Source organism: Paralichthys olivaceus, chromosome 20 (genome assembly GCF_024713975.1).
Source record: "Paralichthys olivaceus isolate ysfri-2021 chromosome 20, ASM2471397v2, whole genome shotgun sequence".
NCBI classification, from domain to species: Eukaryota; Metazoa; Chordata; class Actinopteri; order Pleuronectiformes; family Paralichthyidae; genus Paralichthys; species Paralichthys olivaceus.
The window spans coordinates 3,967,793-3,979,875 of record NC_091112.1 but is presented as its reverse complement, the minus strand read 5'-3'; the positions used below and the strand labels follow the sequence as shown (position 1 = coordinate 3,979,875).

Sequence of the window (12,083 nt, the reverse complement as noted above, 5' to 3'; positions counted from 1 at the left end):
CGTCCACGGCACTTTCCCTCTGCCCTGCGAGGTGAGACATTTTATTTTCACACACTTACTCTCACATAGATGCTTTACGTGTTTATTGTGCTGTCTTGTTTTTACAGTGATGCCATAAACATATTTCAGAGCACTGTGGGATTCTCAGTTTTCTCTGAGGAAGTAGACATTTTAATTTGTGACTTTTACCTTTTTCATTTTTTTTGTTAAGTTCATGTCATACAACAACTAAATGCAAGAAGGAAAAGTTAAAAATTATTTATGTGGGGTGTGGAAGACAACAGTAATGTCTTATAATGGAAACCACACCCAAATATAAAGAAATACAAAAAATACAAAACATACAACCTTTACATTTACCCAAGGTACACTGTATTGAATTCAGAACATATGAAATGTATTGATATGAATGATATATACATTTTTATTTGATAATATGATAAAACATTCTCAATGTATGAAAATATTACATCGAGGTTTATGTTTATGTTGATCGTTGGCTCTATTTTAAAAGATGACACAAATGCGCCACACGTTTCATGTTGCAGTGGGTGAACACGTCCCTTTAGTCTTACTGACTTTATTCTCACTTTAATCTCATGACCTCACTGGTCAAAGTTGTCCTCTGCCCCTTGGAATCCAAACCTCCAGCGAGGCCATAAACAGCTCGTAACGACGATTGACAGACAAAGAGCCGTGTGTGGTTCCACATTGTGGCCAAAGGAGAGATTTGTCTGGGTTAATTTTAACTCTGGATCGTCCAAGCACCTGTGCTGCGAAGGAAAATGACAGTGTTAGTCGAAGGTCAACGAGGGGTGCCTGGATCGCTGCATGCCTTGCTGAGGTGTAAAAATTTAAACCAGGTTTTTGTGCTGGCTGTGGACTGGGTGACATTTTATCAGGGCGGACCTTTGGGTTTGAGCTGCAGCTCCTCTCAGTCCCTCACACTGTTGGATAACAGCAGAAAAAATGAAATGAGGAATCATCTCACGGCAGATTCTTATAAAACTTAACAAAAAGAGTCTTTGAGGTAAAGATCAATATTTGTCTCCTCTCATATGTCTGACAGAAAACATATGAGTGAGAAGTGACTGAATATGACTTTAATAACTAACTGTGTGTGTGTGTGTGTGTGTGTGAGTGTGTGTGTGTGTGTGTGTGTGTGTGTGTGTGCGTGTGTGTGTGTGTGTGTGTGCGTGTGTGTGTGTGTGTGTGCGTGTGTGTGTGTGTGTGTGTGTGTGCGTGCGTGCGTGCGTGTGCGTGTGTGTTTGGTCAGTGAGTGGTTGGATCAGTCTCTGGAACAGGAGGCATTATGTGGCTCAATCTGATAAAAATAGTGCACAGTAAAGACGCCAACTTAAAGCTGTGCTACAGGACAGTTGTGTGTTTGGGTGGCTTCCAGCATTTTACACTACAGGGTATGCAAACAATTAGAAAGTGAGAACTACCGCCACTGTTATAATAACAACAACAATACCACTACCACTACTACTACTACTACTCCTACGAATAATAATAGTGACAATTGTAATAATAAGAATAATACACAGAACTAAGAAATACAGATCTACCACTGTAAACAATCTATACCACCAATACTACTACTACTACTAATAATAATATTAATAATGATAGCAATACTACTACTAATAATAACAACAACAATTAGATGTATAATAATAATAATTAGCTGTATGATAATAATAATAATTTATACTATAATAATTTATAATAATAATAATAATCATGACTATGATAATCATTTATATAATAATCATTATTATTGTTATAAAGTGAGAACCAGCACCACTGTAAACAATCTATACCACTACTACTACTACTACTAATAATAATAATAGCAATACTACTGCTAATAATAATAACAATTAGATGTATAATAATAATAATAATTAGTTAAATATAATCATTTATAATAATAATAATATAATTAGCTGTATGATAATAATAATAATTTACACTATAATAATTTATAATAATAATAATCATGACTATTATAATCATTTATATAATAATCATTTATACTATATTCATTTATATAATAATCATTCATATAATAATCATTTATATAATAATCATTTATAATAATAATAATTAATACTATATTAATTTATACTATATTCATTCATATAATAATCATTTTATATAATAATCATTATTATTGTTATAAAGTGAGAACCAGCGCCACTGTAAACAATCTCGCCAGATCTCGCGGGGTCTCGCGAGGTTTGTCCGCAGCGGTAGGAGATGGATAGCATCGTGAGTAAATGGATCGTGAGCTTCTGTTAAATCCGCAGGAAACCGTCGTTCCGCTCGATTCACGTCCGCCGCCGCTCGTTCCCCGGTGGATCCAGCGGGAGGGGACACGGTGGTCCTAACGCACCGTCTCTTGCGCAGGGAGAATCGGTCCGTGTGTGCCCCGCTCGTCGGTAACTGGCCGCTGCTCGGAAGCTAGGCGGCTAACACCCGTCGGTGGGTGAAACCAGGAAGGAGTTAGCGGACGAGCAGCGCAGGGAGCCCGGCCTCAGGTCACTGCCCTCCCGCAGACACGTTTAAAAAAAAACCCTCCGACCTCATCCAGGCCGCCGGACCCCGGGAGAAAGGTAACTGCTGCTCGGCCTCATTTTGTGGATCGGTTGGTGAAATGTGGAGTGACGTTGAATAACGTGATCGATCAGGTTCGATCGACTTGATTGCTGCCTGTGATCTGTTGGTGACGTCAGAACTGAAGTTATTATCGCTAAAGGACTCAAACCTGTTTATTTATCAACCTTCAGTCAAACACTTTGTTTACCTGCAGCACCTGTTCTCTGAACCTGCGGATCTGAGGACTTGAACATTGAACCCAGTGTGGCCCGCGTTTGTGAACCGTTTCCCCGATTTGTGACTTGAGTTTGACCATTAATCGATTAGTCGATCAGCAGAAAATTGACCTTTGACTTGAGTTCGATCGTCACTTGATTCGTTTATCAGCAGAAATGTTTACCTGTGACTGAGTTTGACGATTCATTGATCAGCCTGTTGCTTTTAAATCAACTTGTCGTCACTTGAGTTTGATGATTTGTGGATAATCAGAAAACATCTTGTCTTCTGGTTTGATGAGTCGATCAGACGAGCATCAGAAAATTGACCGGACCCGAGTTTGACCATCAGAAATGAAAACCTCTCACGTTGACGACTTGAAAACATTTGACTAATCTGAGGCAGTCTGTAGTTCTGTTCTCTGCAGTAAACATGTAACCTTGTTTTGCCTGTGAGCGCATAGTTCTAAATGGAGATGATTAACGAAATCAGCCAAATAAACAACAAAAAAAACTCGAATGAACGTTGGACCCAGTGTTATTTACCATTCGGACCACCGTTTTTTAACCAATATTGAATTTGGGATTAGATAAAAAGCAATACTTCGATATCTGTTCTATTTTTTTAATCAGCTTTAAGTGTTTTCTGCCTTTGCTGGGGGACTTCTCTTATTTTAAAGTTATTTCCTGCCATGTTTACACCGTGTTTGTCTTTGATTGGAAAGTCCAAACACATTTGCATTGATCATCGGCACACAAAACCAGCAGAGCTCACATTTCAACCTCAACCAGTTCTGCATCAGTCACTTCACTGCATGTCTAGGATTGTTATAGATTATCACTGACCTTTCCCTCCTTTACTGTGAGCGCCCCCCCCCCCCCCCCCTCGCCAATTTCTCGTGGAAACCTGTACCAGGATTCTTACTTAAACCTGCTGCTAAACTAACCTGTCAACCATCAAGCACAAACGGACAGGGGCCAAATGCAAACCTCCTTGGTTGAGATAATAAACAGGGAGGCTTCAGGTTTTTCTTATCTTTATTGTCAGTCTTGAAAATGTCAGGGTCAAGGAAGCAGCAATAAGAAGCTTTTGTCCCCTAGATTGGCTTTAGTGGTCTTCATTAGATTTGGACGGGCTGGGTGTTTAACACATCAACTGTTTTCTCCTCATATGTGAAATAGTTTCAGGGATTCGACACCATGCAGTAAAAACCCCTGTGATGCAGTTGAATGGCTCCTCTCGGTGAATAATGCAATTACTTCAGACTCGTAACTCAACAGTAGATGAGCTGACATCACTAGCAGCAGTTGCACTTCGTGACCTCCTGGTTTACATCCTAGTTGCAGTAAAATCATTCTTGTTGACATACTGCACCAAACCAACTGCTCCAGGGCTGCTGCTTTGTTACTGAGTTGTGGTCAGTGCATCTCTGCAAACAGAAGAATAGACAAGATAGACAACTGAATTTATTTGGGTAAAGTTGTAAAAATGCCAGAGTAAATAAACGAACTAATCGCACCTTATTCTGTTGTACAGGAAAAGTTAAAACACAGTTGGATTCTTTATTAAACCCCTTGGGTAAATTCCAGTATCCAGTAGCTCACACATAAATCAACAGTTCACTAACGAGATTCAGGGTTCAGTATCTTGCCCTCATTGCAGATGGGGAAGACTGGGATCGAACCACCGACCACCCTCTCTCTACCCCCCAGTCACGGCCGCCCCGTGTAGCTCTAATAACACTTTTTCAGATCGTATAGAAAAGATGATTCAGTGAACAATGACTCCACGCTCTTCAGCCTGAACTTGTTGTCTGCACAGAATCTCTCCTGTTTCCTGTCTCACGTTGCTGCCGTCTCATGTGCACACGTTTGACGCGCTGTTTCAACCGCAGGTTTGAAGCTGAGCTGTGTGTTATCACCGCACTGGTTTTGATTTATCTTTCTGTGACGGTTGAAGGTCGTGTGTGGCTTTAGGGGCTGTCGATGGGAGACTTGAAAGCACTGAGGTGCAGAGCTCTTGATGACGGATGAGGAGGTGTCACGTACGCGGTCCAGTCCTGAACTGTCAGCTGGTCTGGAAACGTGTGGCTGTCCAATCCTGATTCATGTGAAGGATTTGTTTGAAATGCATTTGAAGTAACTAATTTCTTTTCTTTTCTTTTATGTCTTAAAGGACAAGAATATTTAAATTGGCCTGAGTGCAAAGATGTCGAAGGCTCCAGACTCTCATGCTCAGTCCCGCTCCAGATCGAGGTCCAAATCCAGATCCTACTCGAGATCTCGCTCTAGAAGCCGCTCCCGCTCAAGATCCAGAAAACGTCGCTACAGGTAAATCTCCCAATTTCAGTTTGGTGCCATCATGAATTCTTCTTTTTATTTATGTTATGAATTGGTTCAGCAGGTCCTGACAGATCTTTAATTATGATTAATAATTGATTAAGTTTGTGATTATAGAGCAGCTCAGACCCATTCTAGCAACCTCTCAACACTCAGAATTTTTCTTTCTGTCTTCCCTTCTCTCTCTCTCTCCTGTTCAGCTCCAGGTCTCGTTCCCGCTCTCGTTCACACACTCCCTCCTACAGAAACTATCCTAGCAGGGACTATCAGAACAACAGAGGCGGGTTCAGAGGCTACAACCGCGGTTACAGGAGGCCGTTCCACTACAGAGGCAGAAACCGCGGCTATTATAATCGTGGTCACTACCAGAACAGAGGAGGCGGTGGCTACAACTATAAATCCAACTGGCAGGGAGGTGGTGGTGGAGGCTGGCACGATCGCCACCATGACCAGGACCACCACTCGCACAGTCCAAGGAGGGGGCGCTCACGCTCCCGCACACCGAAGAAGCGCTCTGGCAGCCGGAGCCGCTCACACTACTCCGACCGCTCTTCGTCGGGCAGATCTCGGCGCTCCAGACGCTCCAGCGACTCCTCTCGATCTAGGTCCTCCACCCCACGCCATCACAGCAGCAAGGGCAAGCGTGGCTCCAAGGAAGCCAAAGACAAGCTCGCAGAAAGTCCACCGGAGAAATCAGGCCATGCAGCAGATGGCAGCGCCATTGAAAAGGCATCCGGGGGGAAATGGATCGACTACGACACCAGCCCCAAACGTGCCAGTCTTAAGAAAGAGGATGCTCTCTGTGGCTCTGAGTCAAAGGGACCCAGCAGCAGTGGTCCTCTGTGGAAAACCATCGGCAGCGTGTCCCCTCCAGCCAAGAGCCCCACAAAGTCGGAACAAACCGCCTCCTTCGGCGGCTTCGGGTTCTTCTCAAGTGAAGATGCCAAAGCTGGAGATAAGACTGTGATCTCTGCTGCCTTCAAAAAGTACGTCTATTATTTGTTTCTTTACAATCTAATCACATTATTTTCTTTTTAATCTTTCTAACAAACTATGAACGTTATTTTTCTTTCAAACTCGTTCAGCCTTTGTCAAAGATCCTCTGAAGATTACAGGTTAAAATGGAATGAAACGTACGGCTCCTGATTTTAAGTCCATTGAAAATGTAGCCGGCTAATTTCTGTGCTGTCAGAGGAAGTTATATGAAATCCCACATTCTTAGGATGATGACGGTTAACGTGAGTATAATTATTGCAATGTGAGTCCTGGTCTGTACTCTTTACATCAGGCATGAGCATATTTCATACATGATATGATAACATTTGTACGTTTCAGTTTTACTTTCTACATCATTAGGAGGGTGTGGCAAGAAGTTTTATTTATGCTGATGATAACTAACCAATATTTCTTAATTGACATTTTGGGGAATACATTTATGGGCTTTGTTGTTGAGGGTTGGGTTTGGTCAGGTCACATGAGAACAGTGAATAGTTTTCTTAGCATAAACACAGGACACAGGGAAACTGAAACCCTGGCTCTGTCCAAAGGTAACAAATCCCCCTACCACAAGGAGGCGCTATCTTTTTAGTTTTATTTTTAAGCAGATGTTGCTCAGCCAGTGATGCAGTGACTCTTGGTTTAATGACTGAAGATGAAGTGTTGACTGGTGTGAGGCCAATTGTGGCATTTTGGAGCAATGAAAGATTAAATCAACAGAAATTATAATCCAGTAAATAACACAGCAAAGATTATGAATAGAATATGTGGTACTTGTATTGAGTCTGTCCCTCTGTTGTCATTGTTATACAAGTTGTAGCACAGGCCGTGTTGGTATTAAACATGAAGTATCTTCTCTCTTTCAGGTTCTTAGCTGAGAATAAAAACAAACAGGCGGTTGAAAAGGAGAACGGCCGTGAAAAGGAGCAGAGCACCTCAGACAGAGAGCTCGAGAAAGGCGGCAAGCCTGGAGACCTTTTCAGCATCGCCTCCTCTTTCGCCAAGGAAGACAAGACGCATCCCTTCTTCGATGCTGGAGAAGAGGAGTTCCTGAAGTCTCACGGCCTGAAGGACCAGGACATTGATGAGGACGGCGAGATCAAACCAACCCTGACAGCTCGCGACATTTTCGGGAAGTGGGGGGACGAGCCAAGCTACACAACTTCCTACCCGTCCGCCAAGGACAAAACCCGGAGAGATGACGAAGAGGCCGAGTCCATCGATCACATGGAGGAGGACTTGTACCGGAGCCGCAAGCACAGCTCAAAGAAGGAGGAGAAGTCCAAGAAGAAGGAGAGGAAGGAAAAGCCCCGGAGGAGTCCGTCCCCTGCCACATCAACGTCTAGAGAGAAAGAGCGCCCCCTGTTTCCTGGAGCGTTCCCTCCTTGTGAGGACTCTCCTGTACGCCTGTCATCGTCAAGGGAGGAGTTTGAGCTCAAATTTGGTTCTTTAGATGAGCTGCCCAGGTATGTGCTGTAATTCACTCAGTCACCATAGAACATGTGAAATGGTGTGATTGAAATGTCGAGGGGGAAATGTCGTGATTGGCAGACTTCAAATCTGGGATATATTATCTTCACTCCTGGAAAGTGGGAGGAAGAGAATCTGAAATCTCAAATCCAAGCATCCAGTTTGAACAGAATAGTGTCATGTATGTGAAGAACTTCGGTCTCCTCCCATTAATGTATGTTATACTAGACCAAAGATCTAATGAGGTGCTAACGCTGCTCTCTTATCTAGTGAAACCTCCTCGTCCTGCATGTGGGTCAATACTGTACATATATTTCACATTAAACCTCGATCATATTTCTCTCAACAGTGTTCCTCACTCATTCTATTCTCTCAGCTCCTCCGCATCTAAAGATCGCCTCGTGCCCCGGGATCTGCTGAATGTCTCTAAGAAAGATCCGGAGTTTCGTTCCACTTTCCAGCACATTCAGGCAGCGCAGCTCCGCCGTAGCCCCTCTGAGCTGTTTGCTCAGCACATAGTCTCAATCGTGCACTATATCAAAGGTACAGTACATGTGCTGGTTTGGTCCACACTCAAAAAGACCAGACAGCAGGTGTGTTCGTGTTAGTTTCACTTGTTGCTCCTGTGTGAAGAACAGATTTTTTTTTTTTCTGTTGTGAATTTGCAGCTCAACACTTCCACTCGTCAGACATGACTTTAAGTGAGCGGTTTGCCATGTACCAAAGAAAAGCTGCAGAGGTAGAAATGATGAAGCCAAGGAAGAGCCCAGAAATCCACAGGTAACAACAACAACAACAACGTTCAACAGATTTATTCGACAGAACATTTCCACTGCGCAATTTGTTGTATGTGATTATTTCTGAGTGACATGACGACGTTTCCTCGTCCCCTCAGGAGAATCGATGTTTCCCCCAGTGCCTTTAAGAGGCACTCTCACCTGTTTGAGGATATGGAGGAGACGAGCTACAAGGTGACGCGCCCTTTTGAAATTTGACGTATTTGGAACAAGCAAAATTGAGACGATCCAAAGCAGCAGTGTTCAGCTTTGTGCTTTTCTTTCAAAGGATGCATATTTCTAAATCAAAAGAGCCCAATTGTGTTTTGTAAGTGCCAAGCAAGCCCCCCCAGCCTATGAGATATGGTTATTGATTGGGTATATACGAACCCAAGAAAAGGCTAAAAGGAAGTGAATTAACAACCTGAGTCCAAGCCTCTCAAGGGACGATTATCTGTGCCTTTGCCTTGTAAGTATTTTTCCTAAAAAGAAAAACATCAAGCCACAAAACTACTGTGAATTAAACTTTATTTTGAATGTGCTACGTGCATGCAGCTGGTTACCACAAATACTCATTTAAAAGTAATGTTATTTAATTGCCAGTATTCACATTTAATTTTCACCACTAGAGAGAACACTACTTATAAATATGTTGTACATCTTCATTTGTGCTACAGTCTCTATGTTTGCCAAGTTTACTTTATAATGTGAATCTGAGAAAAAGTACGTTTGATTTGCTTCATACATAATTTGCCTTTTTCAAACGTCCGGTTCAGTGGCAAATAAACAAATATCTTCCAGCAGGATCCAAGTAAAAAGTTCAAAGGTGATGTGATGGACCTTCGGCTGGATATTGAAAGACGCAAGAGGTTTGCAGGGAAAGACTTCAAGCGAGAGGGCGCCAGGAGCCCGGGAGACTCCCGAGGGCCGAGCAGAGAGAAGTCCTCGGAGAAATCTGGGAAACACCACAAAAAATCCAAGTATGTTCCATCACCGGTGTCGGTTTCTTCAACATTATAAGCAGAATATTTGGAGTAGTTGAAACTGTTTATGACTGTCGCTCACGTTTTCCTCACAGGAAGGGAAAGAAGAAGCGTGATCGCTCCCCGTCCTCCTCTTCCTCCTCGTCCTCCCCATCCCCTTACCCTCCGCATTTCAGAGGTAAAGCGTTCATGGGCGAGGGGATGGAGCAATCGGAGGAGGGCTACGGTCACCCGCGTTATCCTCCGCGGGACTGCGGGGGACCTGGGGACAGAGGCCCTCGAGATTACGAGGGCCACGCCCCAGAGAGAGGCCGGGGTCGTGGATTTGTAAGTTTCCCGCCTGTGATTTGTTAATTTCTCCGGCTGTGTGTTTTCTCTCTATCTTGTAATTATGTGTCCTAACCTCATCACTGTAGCCGGCGCTTATCTGCTCTGTTCCTTCCCCCGAATGCTAAGGAACATAATGTGGATGATGATGATGACGCTCTATCTTACATATTCCATGCATAACCTGATTTTAATCAAGGTAACGTAGCGCGAATCAGTGGAACTTCACCCCATCACTAAACCAGTGCCTGACTTCCACCAGTGTGGCCTGTGTCTCTGTCGCTCTCATCCTCTCTGGTTCTTCTGGGTTTTTTAAAACCGTTTTATCAGAAATATTCATTTTGCTGTAGAATATGAGTTTGTCTCTTGTCTGCAAACTCAAAAACGCACCGGTTGTTTTGATTCCAGTTCCCCAGAGTCAGAGGACGAGGTTGGAACAGAGGAAATTATCCAGGAAACAACGGAAATGGAAATCCTGCTAATATGAATCCTCCAGTGCGCCCCCCGGAGGAGGAGTGGGACCCTGAATACACACCCAAGAGCAGGAAGTATTACCTGGTGAGCACGTGCAGAAAACAACACTCGAGAAGACGCCACCTTCAGGTTTAGAAAATAACGACTGCTTTTCTCTCTTTTCAATGAACCGATGAATGAGACTAAAGATAATCGTGATTGTTGATTTAATAATCAATGACTTCATGATTTAAAAAAAATTTCCTGCCAGCTCTTGACCGTCTCCTTGTGCTGTTAACGCCGCCTCGTTTTCCTTCCAGCACGACGATCGCGATGGAGAGAAAACCTGGATCGACAACCGCGGAAGAGGCCGGGGCTCCTTCCCGGCTCGCCGCGGACGCTTCGTTTACCGAAAGGGAGGCAGCAGCCCGAAGTGGACGCACGACATGTTCCAGGGAGGAGAAGAGCGCGACATGGGAGACGACGGAATAGAAGTAGACCACAAAGACGTGAAGAGCGGCGGGGACGCCCCCGGCCCGAAGCAGTGACCTGCTCCGCTCCATCCTCCACTTTTTATCAGTGTCAGAGTCGTGATGAAGGGGTTGTTTTTCTTTGTTCCTCCCCTCGAGGTCATCTCATGGTTTAACTGTTAAAATGTGTTTAGTTTGAGTGGAAACTTGTTACTGACTTGGATGAAAAGCTCTTTTCGTGTCGCTTGTCTCCAGACACGAACCAGACCCAAGTTTCCGGACATTTTCCGGAGTTTGCCTTTCACTCGTGAAGAACGCAAAAAGCGAACAGAGGAATGTTCAGAGCAGCTGACTCGGACATTTGCGTTCTCCCTGTGAACTTCGAGGAAAATGTCCGGACTTCATTGCGCGTCTGAAAGCAGCTTCTGTAAGATGAGTGGGGGTTTTTTTTTACGTAACGGGGAGTTTGATCGCTTTCGTTTCGCAGCCGTGTCTTTGTAATAGAGCGATTACTGAGGCAGCCGAGTTTAGAGATGGATATTTAATAAGAAAAGCATTTGTGCCTTAGAAAATAAAAATACTGTGCTTATGTGATCTGTACAGGAAGGCATTCTGTTTGTTTTTTTTTCCTTCCTTTGGGGCCGTGATAAATCTTTGACGTGACTGCATGGTGTGTTTGATTCGTGCCTCGCTCCATGGGACCAATCAGTGGTGGGAACCTGACCCGTGATTTGTCATCGACACATGATCATAAAAAGTTTCTCTGTTAAACCCCTGGACGGTGGATGTTCGTCACTATCTGAGCTGTTTCACTTCACCTCGATTCTCTCATTTAGCAGGTGAAGACGTTTTATATGTGTTCTGCATTATATTCTCATGAAAACGAATCCGTTCAAAAGAATTGGCACAAAAAGAAATCTTCTGATTCGCTTTAGACGCGTTAGGTTTTCCTGCCTCTGTCATATCAGTGTAGGTGAGTGGCTACGTTTGTTTAGACTTTTAATAAAAAGGAAATAGTACGTGTATAGAATTATACGACATAAGTTATTCTAATTGTAACGTCTGGGGGAGGGACAACAACTTTTTTCTTTAAATGCAAACTGTAGAAATTCTCTGGTAACAAAGACCTGCGGTTTAAACTTTGTGCTGAACCTGAATACGTGAAGAGAAACCTGAAAATCTGTGACGAGACATTTTTTCAAGTCGTAAAAAATGAACCTGTTCATTCGAAGCGTTGACACAAGCTAGAAGTAGTTTTGTGAATCCCACCTCTTCGTCTCACTTTTGACTGTACATAGTGCATGTACTAAAACACAACTGTAGGACTGTATTTGTTTTTGTTCAATCAGAAGTTCAAGGCTTTTTTTTTTTTTTTTTTTTACTGTTCTCGAGAGCTTTGGATTACTTGTCTTTTAATTTTCAATAAATTCTTCTTTGATTCAGGGCAAA

The 12,083-nt window shown here is 43.3% G+C and overlaps 1 protein-coding gene across 8 annotated transcripts; it reads left to right on the top strand.

Moving 5' to 3' along the window:
- The first annotated feature begins 2,227 nt into the window (after window positions 1-2,227).
- Window positions 2,228-12,083, top strand: thrap3b (thyroid hormone receptor associated protein 3b). Of its 8 annotated transcripts, none has more exons than XM_020110521.2 (11): window positions 2,228-2,621; window positions 4,996-5,150; window positions 5,360-6,145; window positions 7,022-7,621; window positions 8,002-8,168; window positions 8,294-8,405; window positions 8,521-8,596; window positions 9,206-9,381; window positions 9,480-9,711; window positions 10,120-10,269; window positions 10,485-12,083. In XM_020110521.2, the coding sequence occupies exons 2-11, from the start codon at window positions 5,029-5,031 to the stop codon at window positions 10,710-10,712; spliced, it is 2,649 nt and encodes an 882-aa protein (XP_019966080.2). In that variant the 5' UTR covers window positions 2,228-2,621; window positions 4,996-5,028; the 3' UTR covers window positions 10,713-12,083. The 8 variants fall into 8 exon arrangements, with proteins under 8 accessions (XP_019966080.2, XP_019966078.2, XP_069371923.1 ...); XM_020110519.2 differs by having other exon boundaries at window positions 10,120-10,314; XM_069515822.1 differs by having other exon boundaries at window positions 9,203-9,381.